Source organism: Vombatus ursinus, unplaced genomic scaffold (genome assembly GCF_900497805.2).
Source record: "Vombatus ursinus unplaced genomic scaffold, bare-nosed wombat genome assembly UNPS02014810.1, whole genome shotgun sequence".
Taxonomy (NCBI): Eukaryota; Metazoa; Chordata; class Mammalia; order Diprotodontia; family Vombatidae; genus Vombatus; species Vombatus ursinus.
Window position 1 is genome coordinate 31047154 of NW_020954588.1, and position 25635 is coordinate 31072788.

Sequence of the window (25635 nt, forward strand, 5' to 3'; positions counted from 1 at the left end):
CAATGTACAGAATCTTTAGCATAGTAATACATGTATATAATTTATAAATAAGCAAATATGAATATATTAGGAGCATTCAACATTTATTTATCTGTTTTTCCTGATTGGCTAAACAATAAAAAGTTTGAGATCTCCTTCCAAACTCACCATTTCAACTAGATTGTCAGTACTAAAACTTAGACTTTTGCCGATAGAGTGGTTATTTTGTATTTATACAATGCTCATTACTTATAACGTACTTGTAAGATTATTTTTAACAGCCCTGTGAGGTAGCTACCACATTATTCCAGTCTAGAAAAGGCACCTGAGACTCAGAGAGGTATCTTGACCAGTGTTTCATAATAAAAAGGGAGGCCCGTTCTCAAAGCCAGGTCTTCTGGCTTCCAGCTCTATGACACTGTGAAGTCTGACACTATTAATAACAATAGTAATAGTAGCTATGTGCCAGGCACTGTGCGAAACATTTGATCTGCACCACCACCCTGTATGGTAGGCGCTATTATTACCCCCATTTTATAGAGAAGGAAACTGAGACAAACAGGTTAAGTGACTTGTCCAAGTTCACACAGCTAGTAAGTGTCTTAGGCTGAGTTTGAACTCAGTACTTTCTGACTCCACATTCAGTACTGTATCCACTGTGTCATTTAGCTGCCCACTGATTTTGGCTAACCTGGTCTACACTATTATTTCTACAATGATATTGTCTATAAAATTATTTCTACAGTAATATTGTCCCCAGTATTTTCCTTTTTTTTTTTGGAGGTACAAATCTGCATCCCAATGATTTTTATCTCTCCTCAGGTTGAGTTCTTAGGTTATATGAATAGGCCATTAAATATTTGTTAAGCTCCTATTACGTGCCAGGCACTGTGCTAAGTGCTGGAAATACAATTAATAAAAATATAGTCCCTCTTCTCAAAACCTCCCTTAGTTGGTTTAAAAAGAAAAAGAGATTGTTAGTATCGTTTTTTTCCAAAGGTCCTGGAGTTCTCAGAGGTAGGGAGGTCCTATTCACACCAGCAAATTAGGCGTTTTCTTATGCTCTTTCTTCCGGTAACTACCATGAGGCGTAGATTTTAGAGTCAGGTAAACAGTGACATTCGTGACCTCCTCCGTAGTAATTGGAAAGAATGTTCCATCGGTCCAGCCCCCTGCATTTGTGCATTGTGCCGTCGAAGCCAGGGCCCACTGGTAGCAAGCTGTCACCAGACCCAATGGGCTTCCATCCCATTGTTCTTGTCCTTCCATCTCACTGCCTTTTGCCAGTCACACAGCCCCTGTTTATCAAGTACAGCTTGCTTGCGTTATTAGATATACCAAGGAACAACTGGAAAAGTAGAAGGCAGGGCTACTTGCCTTCAGCCAGGGATATCCATACCTAAAACAAAGTCACCACAATACCGGGTGATGCATAGCCTGATCATGTTGTGTAAGATAGAATAAGGGGTGTGGCATTGAATGTGGAGAAGGAAAGTGGTCATAACGGGCTGTGAAGAGTATATGCATGTATATGAAGTCTGTTTTTGAGTTGGCTATTTGAAGCCTTTTCATTAGGGAATGAACACCTCCCATTTAGACATCAATAGGAAGCAAGCAATCAATGAGTATTTATTAAGCGCCTACTATATACCAGGCATTGAAAGATTTGGGAGTCGGCATCTGCCGTCCAACTTTCTGTCCTCCACATTCCTTGTTTCTCAGCAGACTTGAAAGGATATTCCAAGAGGCAGTGAAAGGTGTGATGCCCTTACTTCCTGTGTGATCTTGGACAGATGACTTCCTCTGTCTAGGCCGTAGGAGTTTCATCTGTAAAAGAAGAGGTCTGAACTTGACTGTCTCTACTAGCCCTCGGTCTTGGATGCTGTAATCTTTATACCAGAGAGATCAATTTTAGCTGACTGTATACTAAGAGAAGAGAATACCTACAGATGTTACAGCATGTGGGCATGCCTATGTGTGCTTATGCTCGCAAGTGAGATAGTGTATGAAGAACACTTTGCAAACCTTAATGTGCTTTATAAATGTCAAGTTGTTATTACTACCACTCTCCTTGATCCCAGAAGTTCTCATTGTTTGTTTCTTTCCTTTTAGATATTTTATAGGGTAGTCACAGACATTGAACCTGGAGAAGAGCTCTTACTGTACATGAAGAGTGAGGAGTACTCCCATGAAACAATGGCGCCCGACATTCATGGTTAGTAACTTCGCAGGTTGGAATGTGTGGCCTGTCTACTTAGAGCAGCTGCTCTCAAAGCGTGGTCTGGAAATCTCCTGGAGGGATCCTCAAGACCCTTTCCAGGGGGCTGAGAGGTCAAAACTGTTTCATAATTCTACTAAGATGTTTTGATTTCCAATATTGTAATCATCAATGGATATAACTCACATAAACAAAAGCTCTTTGGTAGAGTTCTCGGTAATTTTTTTTTCTTTTGGCTGGGCGGTGGGGTTAAGTGACTTGTCCAGGGTCACACAGCTAGTGAGTGTCAAGTGTCTGAGGCCAGGTTTGAATGCAGGTCTTCCTGAATTCAGGGCCAGTGCTCTACCCACTGCGGCATCTAGCTGCCCTGTGCTCAGTAATTTTTAAGAGTGTAAAGGCTTCCAGAGACCACAAAGTTTGAGGACCTTTGACTTAGAGAATGAGCACACAAAACCAAAACTGACAAATAGAATCTTGTTGGAAATGCCAGTGGAATTGGCAAATTAGAATATTTGCTTGTTGGTTGCCATGATTGTTTAAGGCCAGTATGATGTTTTTATGGTGAATATTTTTTTTTTATCTTGACCTTGGTCCAGCGTGTGTTGCAAAAGCTGATCATTCCCCAGAAAATAGAAAAGGAAGGTTTTACTGAGACACACACACACACATACACACACACACACACACACACACACACATTAAGATCTTAGACTTGGAACTGAAAGAAATCTTAGAAGTCTTTTGAGTCTGATCCCTTAATTTTATAAATGATAAAACTGAGTCACAAAGAGGATGCATGACTTGTCCAGGGTCAAACAGCTAATAAGTATGTGGGGTAAAATTCAAATCCAGATCATCCTGACTTCCGTTCCAGCACACTGTCTACTACACCATGCACAAAAAATTGGACTTGGAGCCATTGGTTAGAATGCTTTGTTATTGTCCTTGTCAATATAAGAATCCTTTTATCAGTGGTATTTCATACTGATAAGTCTGACTTAGATGAAAGTCATAAAGCTCTGGAAAGATGCCATCAGCAGGCCATATCAACTTTATTATGGGGAGGAAAAAGAAGCTCTCTCTTACTTGACACCTGTGAGGTGATTTTGCACCTAAGCCTAATTACTTGGTGTAGAAAGATCTTGAAAGAGAGCCCTCGAAGTTTCTCTGGAATTCAATTGGAGGATTTCAGAACTACTAAGGACTTCTTTGCCCCAAACTGGGATGCAGATCTCATCATCTATAAATAAGTTTGGTGGAATATGGAGGGAGGAAAGAAGGGAGAGAGAGAGAGAGAGAGAGAGAGAGAGAGAGAGAGAGAGAGAGAGAGAGAGAGAGAGAGAGAAAGAGTGAGTGTGAGTGAGTGTGAGAGTGTTTACTTCCCTTGAAGTCTGGAAATTTATGTTAGCCTCTCATGGACCGAGGGTGTATGTGTATATGGGGGATAGGGGGTAGGGGATAGGGCAAGGAATCAGGCAGGATAGTGATCATTAGTTCAGTGGGTTGAGTTAGCAGAAGAGTAAATAATGCCTCTAGTGATTTAAGGTCCTGGGAAGCAAGTTTACCATATCCTTTTTTTTTTCATTTCTTATCCCATAAAATATCAATGCTTTTTAAGGACAGAGGCAAGTTTAGCATAAGGGAAAACTCATTGGCCTTAGAGTCTGAGGTCCTGAATTCAGGTCACAGCTCTCCCCTTTACTCTCTGTGTGACCTTGGACAAGACATCTAACTTTTTTTTGAAACTCAGTTTCCTAATCTGCAAATTGGGGATAATCATACACAAAAGTGTTATTTGTGGTAAGGAATATGTGCTGTATAAAGATGAGGTGATTATTATAATCTAGTGACACCTTAGATACTGGTGTATTCTTATATTGTTAGTAAATCATAGATGAATAGAACTGGACAATTTGGAGGAATAGCTAGTCCTATCTTCCACTAGTAAGGAATTCCATCCATTCCATTGGGGTAGATTTCTGTGAAACCTCAGCCCAGTAAAGAACTCGCCCCCTACCAGGGCTGTCTGTTCCACTGCTAAACAGTCCTGCTTATTGGAAAAAATCTAAGGATGTGGAACTGAAACCTGTGGGTTTTCCTTCTGTTTGTTGGCTCTTATCTGGTCTTTTGGGTAGATGGACTGTAAACCAGTGGCTTTAGCCCAGGAAGAGCTACTGGTCTGGGGCGCAGGAACCCCGCAAAGGGAAGCCTTGCTGCTTTTCTAAATTCTGTCTCTCACACAGCAGGGGAGAAGACTTAGTTAAATGGAAAACAGAATCTGATGTCCCTCTGATGTGATGCTTCCTTAAACAATTGTATTTTTAACTTTAAAAGTTTTCCCAACAGTTGTTCTCGCCTCCCCTGCCCACCCCTCCTCCCCTTCAAAAAGCAAATTATTAGTCCCAAAGACAATAAAAGGTTATCTTGGATCGAGTGGATGGTTGAATTCCCTTTGGGCCTTTGACTGCTATTCATAAATTATGGGCATTCATGATGCCCTTGATTAGACCACGGTATTTTTCACTCTGGTCCCATGTGATAGCATGAGCCCAAGTGCGTCTGTGGCCTTTGTTTATTACTTTCCATTTACAGGAGGCTTAGCATTTTGAGATGGTGACCTATTGCTTTTTAACAGGCCAAAAGCCATGTTGTGGGCAGCTCTTGTTTCTGACTCATTAACTCACTCGCTCTAGCTTCTGTACATGGGAATGGGTTAGTATCAGTTGGGTTCCACGAAGAGAAACCTAGATTCTAAGAAGAAGGAGATTGTAGGCCCCGTTGTCCAGCCACATCTGCTCAGTGAGAGTTTCCTATACTAATAAAATCACAGGTATAGACACGTACACGTGTACACACACACAAACCGTGCTAATTAAAACAGATGCTCAAGCCCAGGGATGAAACCAAAGCAGGATGGCCCTGAGTGGGACAGTCCTGTTGGAAAATATGAGTAAGAATGGAAATCGAGTGACTATGGAGATCACTGACTCAGGTCACCAACCTTTAACCTCTCTGGTCTTCAGCTTCCTCACCTGTAAAATGAGGGGGTTGGGCCAAATGACATCTGAAGCTCATGATCTTATAATTTCTGGGCTCTGTGTCCTTACCAGACCCAAATGTGATTGTAGGGGAGAGTCTGGTAACAGGTAGGGAGAGGAGAGTTCCTTGGCCTCTGGAGGCGTGTTATTAATGGCCCCGGAACCAGGTAGCTCATTTCTTCTGTACTGGCTATAATGATCATAAAAAGTTCCAATGTCTTACATAATTTGGTGAGGTCTTTGGCTGGTAGCTGGACATCTGTACTCCCTGGGCTGGGGGAATGGGCCCTGTCTACTTATCTGTTGCCTTAGCATGTGCCTTCGTTTTTCAGAAGAGCGTCAGTACCGCTGTGAGGACTGTGACCAGCTCTTCGAATCCAAAGCCGAGCTAGTGGACCACCAGAAGTTTCCCTGCAGCACCCCTCACTCGGCATTTTCCATGGTGGAAGAGGACTTTCAGCCAAAGCTGGACAGTGAGAGTGACCTCCGGGAGATGCAGGAAATCCAGGAGTGTAAAGAGTGTGACCAAGTCTTCCCAGATTTGCAAAGGTTAGAAATGCCATCCCGAGGGAAGAGAAGTACAAGGTGGTTTTCTTTGCTGTAGCAATTCAGTGCTGCTTGATAAGTGCTGAGGAGTTTGTTGGGTGGGACGTTGGGAAACGACTTGTTTTCGGGTTGGTGTGCCAGGGAATTTTTGAAGGATTGTATTGTTACCCGAAAAACACAATGCAGAATATTTTGTGTGCGATCAGGAGATATTTTTGGATATGAGGCTGGGAATAGCGCTTTATACTGCTTTTGATAAAGGCTAAATTAGAATTTGGCTACCTTTGGAAACTGAATGAATTCAGTGTCAACTGAAGACAGCATTGTGAGAAGTGGAAAGTACAGGGTGTAGTCTCTTTCCATCTCTTCCCCTTTTTCCCTATCTTTCTCTCCTCTTCTCTCACTCTCCCTTCTTTCTTTTTCCTCTCCCACTTCTTCCTTACAGAATTATCTTTTTCAGCTGCCGTGTTGAATCATGTTAAGTTTATAGTCCATTAAAATCCAGTTTTTTAACCCTGCGCACAAATTTTTGCTTAGGCATGTGGGCTTCATCTGGTACCTCTCAAGTTATTTTTTAACCCAATGGTATGATTCTGGTTTTATCCCTATAAAATTTCATTTTATTAGATTTGGCCCGTTGTTCAAGCTTGTTGAGTTTTTTTTTTAACCCTAATTTTTGTATCTAACATGTAAGCCATTCCTTCTGGCTTTGTGTTTTTGAATTTGATAAATCCAAGCCCTTGGCAGAACATTGAATAGGATGGAGAGAATGCAGACTTGAATCCAAGGCAGAGACTATTTCATTTCTGTCTTTGTATAGAGGCAGCTAACTGGTACAATGGATAGAGCACTGGGCCTGGAATCAAGAAGACCAGAGTTCAAGTCTAGCCTGGGCACTTACTAGCTGTGTGTCTTTTGGACAAGTCATTCAGCTTGTCTGACTCAGTCCACTGTAAAATGAAGTTAATAATGACACATACTTCCCAGGGTTGTTATAAAGCTCAAATGCGTTAATATAGGTATATATAAAGCACTTAGCACAGTGCCTGGCACATAGTCGATTCTATATAAATGCTATCTATGTCATCTTCTTTATTATTATTATATTATTATCATCATTATTACTATTACTATATACCCAGTGCCTGTGATAGTACCTTAGAACTTTATAAACACCGAATAAACCCTAGCTGATTGATTCAGAATAAAGACATAGCCTTTCAGCATTAATCAACTAGGAAATTTTCTCTAGTCTGCTATTAATCATTGCTTTTGCAATTCTTGAATCCACCTAAGGGTAGTATCACCCAGCCTACATCTCTCCATCTGGTTCACCAGGATGCCAGGAAGTAGTTGGTCAGATGCCTCGTTGAAATCCTGGTATACTTTGTTCACAGTATTTTCCAGATCTCTACCAGTCTGCTGACCCTTCAACAAAAAGTAAAAAGTAAATTCAGTGAGTACATCATGATTTTTTTTATTTCGTGAACGCATACTGGCTTTTGGTGATCACAGCTTCTCTTTCTAAATGCCTCTAAACCATTTCAGTAACAATATGTCTAGAATTTTTTTTTTCCTGCTAATTAAGGTCAAGCTCACCAATTAGTAGTTTGAAATATCCACCTCTTCTCACATTTTGAACACAGGGCCATTTGCCAGTGTTTAGTCCTTTGGTCCCTCTCCCATTCTTCCCAGTTTTTCCAAAAATCACTGATAGCAGACCTACAGTTACATCCATAATTTCTTTGAGTACCTTGGAATGTACTTTGTCCAGGTGTGGTGAACTGAATTTGTTAGCAGTGCCTAGCTTCCTTCTTACCATCTCCTTACTTATCTCGACTTTCAATTCTCCGGTAACCGTTCTGATTCTAGCCTTTCTTTATCTTTAAACTCTGATTTCCTTTCTCCCACAATCTAGTCTGGGTCAGACCTTGTCAGCCTTTCCCTTCCTTATCTGCCGTGGACTCCGAGATGATGTGGTCACTTCCTCCCGAGGTTTTATATCATTTCTACTTTGCCAGTGAGTTCCTCCTAAATATCAGTCCTTTATTTGCTTACCCTCCCTTTTAAAGAATGGCTTAATTGATCATAAGAGCACATCGAGATTTGTTCAGCTGCTCTGATTTTAGAAGAGAGAAAACGGCAGCAGATTTCTGGATAACTCAAGTTCTCCATGACTCCTATATGTTGTGTGCCAGTTTTGTGGTCTATTTCCAAAACTCATAGTCTGTTTTCATAATCTGCTGGATGGAATGTAGCTTGCTGCCACCACAGAATGGTTTCTCTTTCTTCCTCCATTGTTTTTCACCCAAATGTTCTCCACCTGGTTTCCTCCTCTGGTTCGAGGATTACCTCACTGAAATTTATCTTCTCGCTATATAATGCCAACTCACCATCCCACTTATCTAATCTCTTCGTTTTGAATAAGGTATGTATGCCCTTTCATTGTGGTATTCCAGTCATGAATCACATCCCATCAAATCTTAATACCTGTGAGGTCAAATTTATTCCCTTTCATTAAGAAATTTGATAAGGGAAAGGAAGAGAGCATGACATACTAATACCATTTAGGTATTAGATATTTTTTCAAGATTCAACAAGTATTTTAGTAGTTAGTAGTAATCCATAGATTTTTATAGGAGATAGGCATTCGTTACATTCCCTTGAAATGGAAAGATCTATCCTAAGAGTCTAGAATTTGGACCTTAGTTTTTTTTTTTTTTTGGTTTGTTTTTCCCCAGAAACAGCTAATCCAAGACAGATGAACAGGCATTGAGAATGCCAGAATTTATATATCACCTAATCCTAGTAGAATACATACATACACATCACATAGCCCCAGTCTCTTGTAGATGGGGACTCTCTCATTTCTCTATCTGTACCCCCTCCAGTAGCACAGTCCCTAGCTCTCTGTAGACACTTAACAAATGATAGTTGATGGATCACAAGGTGGATGGAGGCTACCTCAAGAGTCCATTTTAATTTTTTATTCTCATAAATGCTTTTTACTTTTCTTTTGGTCATAAATTATCCATTTTGGCTGCCTAGATAGCACCAAACCCTTGCTTGGATAAGTGGCAAAATGCCAATTTCACTGTTGACCCAACACTAAGGTGTTGTTGTTGTTTGTCAAATGAAGAAAACAAAAAATATTTCTGGGTCCTTGGTTGAGTAAGGGAAGGCAAGAGAGGAGACTAAAAGAATAAAGAAGAAAATAATTAGAAATAAAGCAAGACTTTGGAGGGAGGAGAGGGATGGTGAAGGGAGTAGAGAAATATAGTTAAGGCATAATTCTAGGGGGATGGAGGGCAAAGAGGAAGGAACTGGATCTGTTATGTATATGGAAAAATCCTAGGAATTCACTTGCTTCATTAGAATAATTGAACATTCATATAGATATTTATTTACATAAATAATATACAACTTTTTTTCTGTCACAAACCAGTTCATCAGACAAGTGTCAAAAGCATAAGGCTCTACACTGGATTGGAGGGTTACGGAGATAAAAATGAAACAGTGCCTCAAGAAGCTTATTCTAGTGAGCTAAAAAGTGAATGGTTAATAAATTTTGGAGCTTCCATTCTATTGGGCTAAAAAAAGGTCTGTAACTAGAATAGAACTGATGTAGTTCAATTCAATACATCAGTATATGACTTCCTTAGAACTGATTTCATTTTCCGTTTTTTAATGTCCTCATGTGGTATGGAGACACAAATTGGGAAGAGAATTGACTTCCTTTCTTGGATACAATGGAAGCTCCTTATAAAATTTGTGAAGGACAAGATTGGAACCCAGATGATGGCCTGGGCATCCTGCTGTATCATCTAGGACGATCGATTATTTTGCCTGCAAACAGATGAGCCGATTGGTTAGGAATTTGGAGGCTGGTTAGCTCACTTGGTGTCTGAGCAGGAAAGCTCTCTCAACACCGCCAAGAAGGAGGCGTTCCACCACTTCTTGAAGATGCCCCTGACTGGGGATGACTGATTGATAGAGTCAGTCCATTCCATTTTTGAATAAGTTTAATCTTGGGGAGGTTTTTCCGTACATGCCACTGAAACGTTCCTCACGTCGGCTTTCTCCCGTTGCACCTAATTCTGCGCACTGGGATCCAGCTCCCACGTCTAATCCATTTTCCCTAGAGCAGCCTTTCACATCCTTGAAGACAGCTAGCATTTCTTCTCTTAGACTTATGACAAAGAGCATAAGTGACAATAATAATAATAATAATAACAGTGATAATAATAATGACGATGATAATGATATATAGAACACTTTTAAAGTTTGAAAAGCGCTTAACAAGTATTTTATCCTCAGAACAGCCCTGAGAGGTAAGTGCTGTTATTATGCCCATTTTACAGATGAGGAAAATGAGGCAGAGGTTGAGTGTCTTGGCAGGGTCACAGAGCTAGTAAAGTTCAGTGCTCTATAAACGGTGCCACCTAGCTGCGGCCAAGCTGCATAAGAGGACATCAGGGCTAACCCCGTTTGTGTTACAGATGAAGAAACTGAGGCTTAGAGAACTAACTGACTTGCCCAAGTCACACAACTGGTAATGGCTGATAGGTAACATTTACATAGTGCTTTAAGTTTGCCAAACATTTTGCATGGGATATCTCATTTGAGCCTCACAACAACCCTGTGATGTGGGGGTTATTATTATCTCCAGTTTAGAAGTGAATCCTAAGGTCACATAGTTATTAGTATCTGAGGTTGAATTTGAACTCGGGTTTTCCTGAATCCAGGTCAGCGATCTAGACGTCAAGTCTAGCTATGCCCAGCTGCCTTTGTAATTGGCAGAGCCAGTATTTAAATCCAAAGCCAGTGAAATTCCAGTGGGCCATGCTAGTCTTCTTTTAATACATGGCGGTGTGGAACACAGTTGTCATATCTGTTGACGAAAGCCACCCAAAAGAAATATTGGTACAATGGTGCTTATGGATGATGGACTTTTTGGTGGTTGGTGTCCTAGCATCTCTGCCTCGTCCATGCTAATTTCATGCTTTCTATGCCTCAGTGGACACTGCACATTATAGAGGGGGTTATATATCATAGATATACAACCTTTCAAATTAACATTAATTGGAGAGATTGGAACTCACGTGGCTATGAAGAAGAAAAGAAAGTTAATTCATCTGCTGACTTTGGAAAACCTCACACTAAACAGTTGGCTGAAGCCTCTTATTTTTATTTCTGATCGACTGCACATTGCCCATAAATTATGTCGAGAATCATCCCTAGTGTTTAAACACAGAGAGGGCCTCCTCTGAGAAACTCCTGGTCATGCATCTGTCCTCTTAGTTGGGAATCTGAGATCTCATTCATGTAAAGACTATCTCACATTTTTCTCATTTCTCTTCCCTAATGTGTCAATTCATCTCAGCTCATATTTTCCTTTCTTTCCAGGGTCATTTTGGGAAGCTGCCTTTTGGCTGCCAACTTAGTTTCCCATATGGTGATAAGGGTGGAAACAAAAGGCCTTTCTTCACCCAAAGACAGACACACATTAATGACCGAGTGCCTCATTACATGTTCTTAAGTTTCCTCTGTTTGAGTGTTTGTAGTTGAATTAAGTGAGTCTTAGCAGCACGTGCTACTGTCAGAATCTTGCAGAGGAAGGAGACCCAGGACAAGGAGCTGATTGTCTGCCATACCCATACGTTGGCAGATGACCCGATGGTGGAAGGAACCGAGGATGGTGCTTTACTGTATCAGCCGTGTGAGATGCATTTCTGTTCATTTGTTTCCAGCTTGACTCTTTTGAGCATTGGCCCCTCATGTCCCCATGTTTCCTCCTTATCTTATTTTTTTAAGCGAGATCAGTTGGATCAATTGACCACTGATTTGTAATGTGTGATTTTTTTTCTTTTGCAGAGTCTGTTATTCAGATCAATTTTTGTCTTAACAGCCTGGAGAAACACATGTTGTCACATACGGAAGAGAGAGAATACAAGTGTGATCAGTGTCCCAAGGCTTTTAACTGGAAATCCAACTTAATTCGCCACCAGATGTCACATGATAGCGGAAAGCACTACGAATGCGAGAATTGTGCCAAGGTACCGTGAATTTGTAGGCTATTCGGCCCCTGTCTATAATCCTGCTCCATCCATCACTTGCCGCGCTATATAAAAACAGGCCCTGAGTGCAGAAACGATAAATATCTCAGGAAAGGAAGATAGAGTGTGGGGTGCTAAGAGGCATTAGTATAGGGAAGAAAAACACTTAGTGGATATCCTTTTATTTGTGTAAGGGAGGAAGGCAGGTCTTTATGGGGAGCCCCAGGAGGAGATGTCACATGTCCTGGGGAGGTTCCTGATTCCTCTACTAACTTCATGGCATGGGACTGTTTTATGGAAGTATGTGTTGAGAGCATCTGACTCACTGTGCATGACTGCATCATGTAGACGTACAGACATATATATGCATGCACACATGTACACCCACCCGCACGCGCACACACACACACATTCTTCCTCTGTCTATGCCCTGCTTCCCCTCAGGAGAATATAAGCTCCTTGAGGGCAAGAACTGTTTTTCATTTTGTCCGTGTGTTTTCCAAACCTAGCTTAGTACCCACAATTAGTACATACTGTATATGCAGGCTTTATATAAATGTGTTCATTGATAGGAGCAGCCAGGTGGGAAGACTCATTTCCCTGAGTTGAAATCTGGCCTCTGACACTTACTGGCTGTGTGACCTTGGGTAAGTTACTTAACCCTGTTTGCCTCAGTTTCCTTCTCTGTAAAATGAGCTGGAGAAGGAAATGGCAAACCGCTCCACTGTCTTTGCCAAGAAAACCCCAAATGAGGTCATGAAGAGTTATATGTATATATAAAATACTCATATATGTCAATATGCATGCATGCACACATATATGTAGACACGCACATACCCATATGTGAATTTATACACATTTATATTGCCTGATGCATAAGTGCTTAATAATTGGTTATTGTTTGACATATGATGTATGCATATATAACAGTGATAATAACAGCTGACATTTACATAGCTTTGTAAAGTTTACAAAGTGTTATTTAACACATATTACTCAATTTGATCCTCACAAAAACCCTATGAGGTAGGTGCTTTTATTGTCCTTATTTCATAGTTGAGGAAACTGAGGCAGAGAGCAGTTAAGGGACTTGCTCAGGGTCACTCTTCTAGTAAGTGTCTGAAGTGGAATTTGAACTCAGATCCTTGTGACTTCAAATCCAGTACTCTAGCCATTGCTCTGTCTAGACCGCCTTCTGAAAAATAGTATGCATTTATACATAAACACATTATACATAGAGTATATATTACTATATATTATATACTATAAATTATATATATATATATATTTAGGATATATTATGTATGCATACATTACATACAAAGTATATCTATAGAAACATAAATGGGCAATTATAGGACAATATTAGACAACAATTATTTAATATATGCATATATTAAATAGCAATTATATAATGCATGTATATATTATGCAAGTTATATAATATATGGATTATAGTAGCATTTATATAATACATATGCATTTATTAGACATGTAGTGATTAGAGTATCAGACTTGGAATTGGGAGGACATGAATTCAAATCCTTCCTCAATATACCTACTAGCTATGTGACCCTAGATGGGTTATTTAACCTCTGTCTGCCTCAGTTTCCTCATCTGAAAAATGGGAGTAATGATAACACCTTTCTCCCAGGATCATTGTGAAGATCAGGTAAGATAGCATATGCAAAGCACTTTGTTCATCATAATAAATGCTAGTATTACTATTATTATTATTATTATTATTATTATTATATGTAACTTTTAAAATTAGCAACTTGTGCAGAAGTTGACAAGTTCTCTGATACTGGAAGTGACTCTTAAGAACATTTTCCGTGCACGTTTCTGCATGATTTGATGTGATTTGGCCACTGGTCTAGGAAAGGCCAACCCAATAAGCATTTACTGGCTAAATATGTATAAATGTAAGACACTGTGCTCAGTGTTAAGAATGCAGAGACGAAAATGAGAACTGTCTGTGCTGTCACAGGCCTGGCCTTTTTACTGGGGGATGAAGGCAAGGGTGGGGAGTGGGATGGAGCATCTAAACAGATAAATACTAGTAGGGTAATTTGAGGTGGGAAGGAGAGTGCTTTAGTGAGTGGAGCAGGAAGGGATTTCGTTGGTCGGATTCTTGAGGAAGGCTCAGGATTCTCAGAACAGGGATGGAGTACAGAGGACGTTCTACAGAGGTGGCAGGTGGAATCCTGAACAGGCCAGTTTGGCTCAAACGTCGGGCGTCTGCAAGGGAAGGATGTTCCCCCAAATCACAAGGAGGATCCTGTGCAAAATCCATCAGATCTCCTCCGTTCTATCAAAAGCAAAATACAAAACGGTCCTTGAGTTACGGAAGTGTCCGGTGGCTTAGGCACTTACGGAAATATCTGGAGCCAAGGAAGTCAGAGATAACAGCAATTGTTATCTTTCCATTTTTTGCCTCGTGAATTAAAAAACACCAGGAATTGACAGGATGTGTCTCTGGAGATGGACGGGACCCTGGAGGGGTTCAGGAGACGAGGGGATATCTGTATTTCATTTCCCAAAGGGACTTCAGAACATTTTGAGTCCGTGTAAATGTTTGCCCCTGGCCTTGTCTTGAAAGAGACAGTGACCTCACATGGAGAGAGAGCATTCTCCTTTAATTCTGAAGAAGGCCTGCCCAAGTACCCAGGGAAAGAATGTAGTTCGTAGGCAACACATTGGATCGTAGACACTCGGAAGTCCTTCTAGTCTAAGGCTTCTTAATCTGAAGTCTTGGTTTTTACATTATTTTGACAGTTGCATTTCTTAGAATTGGTTTCCTTTGTAATCCTGTGTGTTTCATTTTATGCATTTTGAAAACATGATTCTGAGAAGGAGGTCTGTAGGCTTTACCAGACTTTCCAAGGGGTCTGTGACATGCCAAAACTTTAAAAAACAGATCTTTTCTAGTCCATCCTCATTATAGACATGGCCAACCTGAGGCCTGAAGAGTTTAAGTGACATATTCAAAGTCACACAGGCAGAACCGGGTTCAGATCAGTTTTCTTTATGCCGTGCCATGCTTTTTCCCACAAGGTCACTTCTGGTAATTTAAGCTCTCTGAGAGAGCTGCTTTTTAGATGGGTTTGGGGCCATTTGGTCAAAGTCCTGACACCCTCCTGTGTAATGTGGGAGTGCTGAACAAAGGAATCCCACACCTGTTAGACGCAGTGTGGACCTGGGGAAAGCAGACGCTGGTGTTCATCCCTAGAGCCTCTAAAAAGAACTGAGGGAGATGGTGGTTGGCTCATGCAAGCCTACTGTCTTTTGGATCTTGGTGGGAGGAGGGTGGAATGGGGGGAAGATGCCAACAGTTAGTTGGAACCCCCTCTGTTGTGTTCTTTCTGGTCTCCTTGGTTCTGTATTTGACTTAAATTTCTTGATTAATCAGTACTCATTTCCTAGCAGGTTTTCACGGACCCTAGCAACCTTCAGAGGCACATTCGCTCCCAGCATGTTGGAGCCCGGGCCCATGCGTGCCCGGAGTGTGGCAAAACGTTTGCCACGTCGTCCGGCCTCAAACAGCACAAACACATCCACAGCAGTGTGAAGCCCTTCATCTGTAAGTCCTTCCCTCCCCTTGCCCACCCCTCTCCATGGGTCTGTCTGTCCTTCCAAGGTCATTGTCGTGGGGTAGGGTGCTTCTAAAGGATGGGTACTTTCTGTAACTGCCTAGGGTGATTGGTGTGAGTGTGTATGTATGTTTGTGTGCGTGTGTATGTGTGCATGTGCATGTATATGTGTGTGTGTGTGTGTGTATGTGTGGACGTGTAACAGTTCTTTCCTCACTCAGATTTGTTTGCTGTGTTCCCTTGAAACCCCCTAGGGACTCTTCTTTCCGATGAAATCAGTAGCATGAGGAAGCATGTAGACAACTGGGGAAAGAATAAAAGTGTTTCTGTAATAAAGAAGGCAGGCCTCAGAGGGATTCAGATGGGAGCCAGCCAGCCAAATGGAGCTCAAGTAGAAAAAATCTTGTGAACTGAGTTGAGATGATGTGGAGAACAGGCATCTTTCTTATTTTCCTTTTAAGAGAATTTCTTAAACCGGACAGTCTAGCCACCTCTGCCAGTTTAAAAATTTAGAGTTAGATTCTGGAGTTCCCCCCAAAATATGCAAATGTTCATTGTGATGCAGAGATTGTACCACTTATACCCCCCCAAAAAGGCTGTTGTAGCAGGAAGAATTCGTGGAAGCCACATGCTATTAGCACATAGCATCCTTGAAAACTCTGGCTCTGATCACCTTCTTTTGGTTTCAAGGTCATAGGGTCAGAGATTTAGAAGTGGAAAGGACTCTAAAAGCTATATGATTCAACTGTCTCATTTTAGAGGGTTTTGGAAATTTCCATTTAGAAAAGGAAACTGAGGCCCCAGGAAGTTGTGACTTGCTCAGGGTCATATGGGGTAATAAGCTTCGGAGGCAGCATTTGGACCTGGGCTGTCCTCTCTTTCCTAAGCACATTTTGAGCTGTGCTTCAAGGAAGGTTGAAACTGTTCTCTCCCATTGGTTTATTTCTTTTAGCTAGTGTTAGTCAATGCACAAGCATTTATCAAGTGCTTATTATGTGCCACCTGGAAAATGGGAATTTGTTTGGTAAAATGGGCGTTGGGGGTCTGCCCTCAGAGGACTTCTGTTCTGTTGGGGGAAACGGTGTGTCAGTTTCCACCTGTCCCCAATGTACTTAGCATCATGGTGTTGAAATGCAGTCAATCAGCAAGTGTTTATTAAATGTCCACTACCCACCAGGCACCATGGTAAGCGTTGGGAAAGTCCTAGTTGTGTATTGACTGGAAGTGGACAGACTGATACTGTTTTCTTACCCCAATGCACCCGGATGCTTTTGAAATATATTTATTACGTGGAATCACCCTTTAGATGACTAACTTCAGCAAGGAGATTAATTCTGTCAAGGCCTCAGTTTGTAATGGAGGCTTTCAACTCAATTTAACAAGCATTTGTTAGATGCCTACTACGTGCCAATGCGGTATGTCAAGGTCTAGAGGTAAAGAGACAAAAACATTCCACTACAAATGAAACAATGAAGACAGTGTTGGGAAAAAAAGGGGCAAAAAAAAAAAAAGATTCCAAGGGCCTGCTTCCATAGAGCCGAAGAAAGATGGAGGAGACCTCAAAGACCGTGTGGTTCAAATCCCTTATTTGAAAGATAAGAGAGTAAGATTCAGCGAGTTTCAGTGGCTTGTCCAAGGTTAGAGGTGAGACGTCTCCTTTCTCTTTCTTAATTGTCCAGCCATCTTGTTTGACTCTAAATTTCTCTGGCTTTCTGAGGAACAGAACAGATTGGGTTCAGATTCTGCCTCTGGTGCTTATCACCCCTTGGGAGACTTTTAAAAGTCAGGGAAGTCGATTAGACGATGGGTGTTTGAGAATCCTTGTCTCTGGGAAGAAATTCTTGACTTTGGGTTGTAATGCCCTAAGAATGCATACGGATATCGGTGGAGGTCATTTATTGCTGTTTCACTTTTTTGGCCAAAGAAAAGCTTAACTCAACACAATGAATCATCAGTTCATTTATTAATGATCAGTTACAAAGAAAAGTCTTAGAACATGGTGATTCCATTCACCTCAGATTCCCAGAGCTCTACTTCTCTTTCTATTGGGATCAAGTATTCCACTTGAGAATGTGGAGTCTTTTTCTAATAAAATCAAATAAACTGTTTCCCATTAATGCATTCTCAGTAATCACCAGGAAATTTACCCGGCAACTGCAGTCCCCAAGTACAAAGTATGATAGGGCCCCAAGAATAATTACGAATAATAGCCGTGTAATTTCAGAACAAAAGAACTGAAAAATCAGGAGTTCGACTGGGGGGGGGGGGGTTGGAGAGTGGAGGAGGGTCACCTAAAGTTGATATCTGTTTCTCAACGAACGGCCACACACCACGATCGAGCCCACTGGTCTGTTTATGGCAAGTGTCTCTTATTACAGTGTCCCGCCCAAGCTTGAGTGAAAACTCACCAACATGAAGGTAATTACTTGCTGACTACCCCAAATGCTCCAGCTTCCCCAAATAGAAACCACATGCCATAATAGGCGGGATCTATTCAAAATAGGCCTTAATTTGTTTAATAAGTAGAAAATATGCAACTTTAGCTGCAAGCTAACTCCTTATTCCCTCCAAGATTATAGAATAGCGGGCCCTTCGGCATCATGGAGGCATGGTGGTTTGTGGTAGGCAAGATCTCCTAAGTGATGGAAACCTCCAACGGGAGAAGCATCCCCTTGATACGTTCTTGAAGTCCTGGGATGCGAGAGACAGATGTAGCTCATCCGTGCTGTAGTAAGGTGCAAATGGAGAAGTCAAATGGACCTGATATGACCCAAAGATGTGAAAGCTATTATTTTTCCTAAGCCCCTCCAGCTACGTAATGTTAAGGAAAAACATTGCTGGGAAGGAAAGCCACATTGAAAACAAGAGTTCATCGGGTAAAATGGCAAACTTTTAAAAATTTCCTAACTCGGAGGTCTACCCACTGGTGGGCTTCTCCTTAAAAGGACGCCTGAAGGGACCAGGTGTGAGGCTCTTAAATGGATTTTCCCAGTCCCAAAGGCAGGCTCCTTCTAGCCCCACGGCCAGCCCTGTAGCTGTGGAGGGGTACTTTCCTCATGGCAGTGGTGTGAGGCAGGACAGATGTTTCACAGATGAGGAGATTTAGAAGAGCTGTAAGTAACTTGACCGTGGTCCTATGGTGAGGAAGTGTGTCAGAGCACAAGAGCATTGGATTGTAGACTAAAGTAGGAAGGGACCTAAAGGTCATCTCGTCCAGCCACTTGTTTTATCGATGCAGAAACCAAGCCTGGGAGAGAGGATGTGATTTGCAGAAGGACGCATGGATAATAAGCAGCCGAAACCTTAGACGCCAAATCCAGGGATCTTTTATAGCATGTCTTAATCTAAATTAAATAAATTCTTGATTTTTTTTTACAATGATGACTTTGTCAATGAGAGGAATCCCTGCTGCAGAAACTCCCTTCACCAAGGAAAATCAGCAGCTCCTCTGAAATTTATGTTGAAGGCTTCGAAGGTCAGGTTTCTTCCTCAGAGTCATGCAGCTAATAGGGAGGAAGACTCGAACCCAGATCTTTGACTGGATACTACAACGTGCTGTGCCTCTAATGCCGATGTTAAATAGGTTATTTACCAAATCTGAGCCATCTCAGTGGTAAGGTTCTCATAGTGTGAAGCAAATCTTGTGAAGTAATTTACAGATTTAAATCAGAATCTTGGTAATGTTTGCTGTTAGAATAATTTGGGGTGACTTCCTGATGGCATTCATCCTTATGGAATTTGAGAATAATAATAATAATAGCAATCACAACAGCAATGATAATAATAATTAGCCTTTATATAGGGCTTTCAGTTTGCCAAATGCTGTGCATGTTATCCTATGAAATAGGGGCCATTATTTACCTCATTGAAGATTTAGAGTGGGAAAAATCCTTAGAGGTCACTGAATCCATCCTGCTTATTTTACAGATGAGAAAACTGAGACCTTGACAGGTTCAATGATTTGCCCAGGGTTACACAGCTACTAAGTATCTGAATTTGAACCCGTGCCTCTGTTCACCACATGAAGCTGTCTCTTTAAATGCTTTCACTTTTGAGCATACCCAAGAGGCACCTGAATGGTCTGATTATTTTTCTTCAGCCTAATAATACATTTATTTATACTTGGTAAGATGTGTAGACATTTAGTAGGCAGAGTTATTTTATGGTTCTTACTTGGAGTGTGTGTAGTACTTTGATTTCAGTCAAAGTGTGAGTTTTATTTGAGAGCAGATTCTTTTTTAATTATTATTATAAAAAGTTGCCCTGATGCTTGAGTTTTTAAAATGACTGGTTCAATAGGTCATCAGTTGAATGTAGCTACCCCCCAAAGGATTAACAAATGAATTTGGACCCTATTGGGTTTTTTCCTTTCAAAGTGGATTTGCTCAAGTAATTACTGACAAATTAGGTTTTTCTGTGGGCAAGCTAGGTAAGGAGGTGTAAAGTAAAAATAGAGCCCTTAGGATCTGAACCTTATAAGTACCTCCGGGCATCTTGCTGAAGCTAGAGGTGTTCTGACTTTCAAGGAATTCACTGGGGATATGGAGTCAGGGTCCGAGGCAGACAGAGCCATGAGCTCAGACCCAAGGATACCAGTAGACTTTTATCTGTCACGGGAGCTCAGTCCTTTTGCTTTTGCCAAACTCTTGTGTCCCACAAATCCTCAGACAGATACTCAGCCTTTTTTTGGCTCACAAGCTGAAGAAGTCAAGCCCTGAGATAAATGGTTGAGATATGACAGCCAGCGGCTGTGTTTCTCAAGGACAGGGATTTCCAGGAGCAGGAAGGTTAACACAAGCACTAGTGTGAGGGGAAGTCAGAGGACGTGATCGTGGTTCATGGGAACCAGCGATGCAGGATGGGGTACATTCAATTGAGCTTCCTTTGCTGACTTAAAATAGACCCATTGTAAATTATGTCAGTCTTTCTCAAATCATGAAAATGATTGTTAAAAATGTCTCCGAATACACAATGTGCATTGTTGTGTGGCTTTGATGTGTGAATGATGAGAGCTGATGATATAATACACAGTAAGTGAGACTAGCATAGTCACTGGCTTTTCCCCCAAGGGGATAGAAAAATAAAGGTGAATTATATGATACAGGGATTGGGGAGGAGAACTGGTTTAATTTTGTTTGGGAGCCCAACATCTTAAGTTTTTTTTTTCTTTTAAACAACTACATCTTATGTTGCATATCTATTCTGTTTTGGACAATTTCCTTGTTATTATCTTACTGGGGTCACATTGGTGAATCACTGCATGACACATTTTAAACTTTCCCCAGGAAATCAAAAGCCGTTGAAAGTACGCAACCCATGAGAACCAGCCAAGGGATATTTTCTCTCTGGGTCTCCATTTTTAAATTTTAATTAAATTTTTTTTTTTTGGTATGTGCTATCCTAAGACATTTGTCAGGTTGGAGGCCTTGCGTTGGCCCCTTTGGAAATGAGGTTTCTCTGGTTTGGTGCATTCTCTGCTTCAATCCCACTGAGAGACATCCCTTTCTGGCTTCCTGATGGACGGACATTTGGGGGGAGGGTGAAAGGAATCGTGATGATTTACTAAACGCCAACCGCTTGCCTGCCATCCCGCCTGAGACTGTTTTTTGTTGTTTGTACACAGGTGAGGTCTGCCATAAGTCCTATACACAGTTTTCAAATCTTTGTCGTCATAAGCGCATGCATGCTGATTGCAGAACCCAAATCAAGTGCAAAGACTGTGGACAAATGTTCAGCACTACGTCTTCCTTAAATAAGCACAGGAGGTTTTGTGAGGGCAAGAACCATTTTGCAGCAGGTGGATTTTTTGGTCAAGGCATTTCACTTCCTGGGACCCCAGCTATGGATAAAACATCCATGGTTAATATGAACCATGGCAATCCGGGCCTTGCTGACTATTTCGGTGCCAATAGGCATTCTGCTGGTCTTACCTTTCCAACAGCTCCTGGATTTTCTTTTAGCTTTCCCGGTTTGTTTCCTTCTGGCTTGTACCACAGGCCACCCTTGATACCTGCTAGCTCTCCTGTTAAAGGACTGCCGAGTACTGAACGAAACAAAAGTCAAAGTCCCCTCATGACACATCCTCAGATACTGCCAGCTACCCAGGATATTTTGAAGGCACTAAATAAACACCCCTCTGTAGGGGAAAATAAGCCAGTGGAACTCCAGCCTGAGAGGTCCTCTGAAGAGAGGCCCCTGGAAAAAATCAGTGACCAGTCAGAGAGTAGTGACCTTGATGATGTCAGTACCCCAAGTGGCAGTGACCTGGAAACCACCTCTGGCTCTGATCTCGAAAGTGACCTTGAAAGTGATAAAGAGAAATTTAAAGAAAATGGTAAAATGTTCAAAGACAAAGTAAGCCCTCTGCAGAGTTTGGCTGCAGTAAATAATAAGAAAGAATACAGCAATCATTCCATTTTCTCACCATCTTTAGAGGAGCAAACTGCGGTGTCGGGAGCGGTGAATGATTCTATAAAAGCTATTGCGTCTATTGCTGAAAAATACTTTGGTTCCACAGGACTGGTGGGGCTACAAGACAAAAAAGTTGGCGCTTTACCTTACCCTTCCATGTTTCCCCTCCCATTTTTTCCAGCATTCTCTCAGTCAATGTACCCATTTCCTGATAGAGACTTGAGACCGTTACCTTTGAAAATGGAGCCCCAATCACCAGGCGATGGGAAGAAAGTCCAGAAGGGTAGCCCTGAGTCTCCCTTTGACCTCACCACTAAAAGGAAGGAGGAGAAATCTGTTACTCCCGCCACCTCCAAACCAGCAGCAACGCCTCTCACAAGCCAGGATCAGCCCCTGGACCTGAGCATGGGTAGCCGGAGCCGAGCTAGTGGGACAAAGTCAACTGAGCCTCGGAAGAACCATGTTTTTGGCGAAAAGAAAGGAGGCAGCGTTGACCAAAGGAAGGTTTCGGATGCCTCTTTGCAGCATGCCAGACCGACTCCTTTCTTTATGGACCCCATTTACAGGTAATGGGCTAGTCAGAGTGCACCCTTAACCTGTTAAACCTTAGTCATGTTCTCTCTCTCGCTCTCTCTCGCTCTCTCGCTCCCTCGGTTGGTACCCAACATATGGTGCCACCAAAGTACCATAAGTTGATGTAATCCATCACTGAGATGTGGCAAGGCGTGAACGTTCAGAATTTGAAATACCTTCCATGTTTTTTTTTCCTTGACAGTAAATCTCGTTTTTTGAGCACTCACTTTACTGAGTGGAATTTATAGAAAAACTCTGTTTAAAATACCTTGTCAAGCGGCTGAAGGTTATGGACCTTGAAGGATTAACCCAGATATGTGGGAATGCTTCAGTGGGTCAAGTTATTTGAAATAAGGTGATGTGGATGTCAGTGCCAATCTGAACTTTATTAGCTGGCTCTCACATCATTAACGAGTGTTAGTCATACTCTGTTTCTAAATAAATCTTCTAGGAGCACTGCAGAAATGAAATATTAGCCATAAAAACTTTTTGTATATAATACGGATGGCCAATTTTTAAAAAATACCAGGTCCACTTATTATGATTAAAATGATGGAGACAAACATCCATTATCTAAATTTTTCATCTGCATCTCCAAACTTTTCATTTTTAATAAAAGATTCTGGCTAATAAATCAAATCTTATGTGTAGGAATTTTTTAAAAAGCCTGTTAGTGGCCTACAGTTTGTCTATTCGGAGTAGAATATGTCTTAGGCCCCACATTTCTTTTATTTTGCATGAATTTTTTTGCTCTCAAGAATTAGTGGAATTTACAAAGAATGTTTTTCTAGGCTCTCTTAAGACAGAGCATTTGTGTATGTGAGTTGATTCTTGTTTATCAAGAGAAAGTTTTATGTTCTTCACATCAGAAATACAAATCCTGGCAGAAGAGACATGTGCCCTTTTCTGTATAAGGTTAAAATCCCCCCAATAATATTGGGAATGATATATATATATATATATATATATATATATGTATATATACATATATATACATACATAGATACATACATACATATTTATATATACACATACACACAAATATTTGGCTTTGATCAACTGAAATGCTTTTCTATATGTTATATTGTTTGAATCTAACCAACAAAGTACCAGTATTATTTATAGGATATTAAGGAAGGAGATTTCCCAGAATTAGCTACTCCATTTTAAACTCATCAAAGAGAATCAGAAAGCAACCAAAAATGGTTGAATTTTGATAAGTTTTCTGTTCTTTTCAGGTGTTCTCACTTAAATCTTATGAAAGCCCTATTGTTAGAGGAAGGATTGTTGGGGACTAGACATAGATTGTTTGCCCTACAAATTGGGTTTTTTTGGTCAGCATTATTTTTGGGTCGGCTCTCAGGAGGAAGCCTCGGAAGGGACATTTCTTAGTCTTCGGCTGCTTGTATGTCTCTTAATGCCATGAGCCTTCTGCTTTTCCATAGGTTCCTCAGTTCCATTATTACCTTCACCTCCAGTCCACCAGCCCACCTTCCCTCTTCAGCCACACACATACGACTGCTTCTTCTCTAGCTGATTCTCTAGCCATCACTTGCCCCCACATGTCCCAGACCCAACCCAGATGTTGATCTGACATCCTAGTCAACTAATCCAATTCTCCAAACTTTTGTTTATATGGGTTATGGTTATCAACATTTACAATATTAAAAATTAAGACCAATAAATTTCAAACTATTATTTATTAGTTCATTTAAATCAGCATAATATACCTATTACATGTTGACATTTTCAATGAAAAAAATAACTATGGTGCTTTTAGGTTCAGGGTCCTTTGCTATATGCTGGGGTCACACAGCATTATCTCTTCCCTCCCCAGATTTCCTGTACTCAAGGGTATTACTTTCTAGTCTGGAGCAAATTTTAAAATTGTTCTTGAATGTCCTTGGATGAGAGTTTTGAAATGGAAAGGAAAAGAAGGGTAGAGATCAGTTTAATTCAATCCACTGCGATGTGCAGCTTTCTCATTTAAGAAGGTATTAAAAAATAATAGATGTGGATAACGATTGGAGCCAAAGAAGGAGTGGGCTAGTTTTCAGGTATCCTTCACCAGCTGGACTTCAGTTTCTTTCTTATCGTCATCTCCCTCTGGCTAGGTCAGTGCAGAAGTGTTGGAATCAAAGTGTCCAGAAATTGGTCAGTAGCTAACTTGGTGAGTGTGTGACAGACAGGAGGATGAGGACATATTTTATAGTGAGGGGAAGATTTTTCCTTTACTAGTGGGGTCTTCTCCTTTGGATCTGTGCCATCTTGTTTTCTTAATCAGAGCCATGCGCACGCATGGAGAGCCCAGCCGATCTCTTTATGTTTTTATTAGTGTATTTCCCAGAAACCTCTCACTTGCTTTATTGTAAGCTGTTTTAAATGTCAGGTGCTTATGTACTGATCGATATACGAGACTGATTCATCACCAGCAAATGTAATTTTAACCTTTCAGGGTAGAGAAAAGAAAGCTCACTGACCCACTTGAAGCTTTGAAAGAGAAATACTTGAGACCTTCTCCAGGATTCTTATTTCATCCACAAGTAAGTATTTTTGGATGTGAGATGTAGAGCTTGTAAACGAACTTGTTGATCTTGAAAAGCAGATGCAGTGAAATGAAAGAAATCTCTAGAACATGAGGATTTCCTATGACGCTCATGCGGAAGAACACAGGAAATTCGAGAACTCAAACTCAGTCTCTTTAATGAAGAAAAACAAGTGAATATTCATGTAAAAAACCAGGTCTTGATGTTACCGTATAGTCTGTTCTTGGCAGCCTATAGAATTACTGTCTTATTTGGATTGAACATGGTTCAATATACAAAAGGATGGGGGTGGGCTAAGGTTTTAAGGTTGTAGTCTAAGCTTTACTGGTATAAAGGAAAGGATCAGCATCTCCTGGTGGCTTGTCCTAAGCTACTAACTGGTGGTATTTTTATTTTTTCTTCTGCTGCTAAAGAAAACAGGAAATTGTTCACCTAGCACACTGTTTCCATAGAACAGAGCTTAAACTGGGAAATTTCAGGCAGTCCAAAGAGCTTGGATGGGAAGAAAAATTATTTTTATTTCAATGTAATTGGCTTCCTTTGTAATCCTATTTTATGCATTTTAAAACATAGTTTTGAGAAGAGTTCCATAGGCTTCATCAGACTGCCCAAGGGGTCCATTTTTGATACACACACACACACACACACACACACACACACACACACACACACACA

The 25635-nt window shown here is 41.0% G+C and overlaps 1 protein-coding gene across 6 annotated transcripts in view; it reads left to right on the forward strand.

The window, feature by feature from the left end:
• The first annotated feature begins 2095 nt into the window (after positions 1-2095).
• The window catches only part of MECOM (MDS1 and EVI1 complex locus), a 54302-nt gene continuing 30762 nt past the window's right edge, over positions 2096-25635 (forward strand). For 3 of the 6 annotated variants that reach the window (XM_027876141.1, XM_027876143.1, XM_027876145.1), the window contains exons 1-6: positions 2096-2194; positions 5568-5784; positions 11690-11837; positions 15264-15420; positions 21054-22407; positions 24870-24957. In XM_027876141.1, coding sequence (XP_027731942.1) covers positions 2146-2194; positions 5568-5784; positions 11690-11837; positions 15264-15420; positions 21054-22407; positions 24870-24957 — 2013 coding nt within the window. In that variant the 5' untranslated portion in view covers positions 2096-2145. The remainder of the gene's footprint in view (positions 2195-5567; positions 5785-11689; positions 11838-15263; positions 15421-21053; positions 22408-24869; positions 24958-25635) is intronic. The other 3 variants (XM_027876142.1, XM_027876144.1, XM_027876146.1) reach the window with 2 other exon arrangements.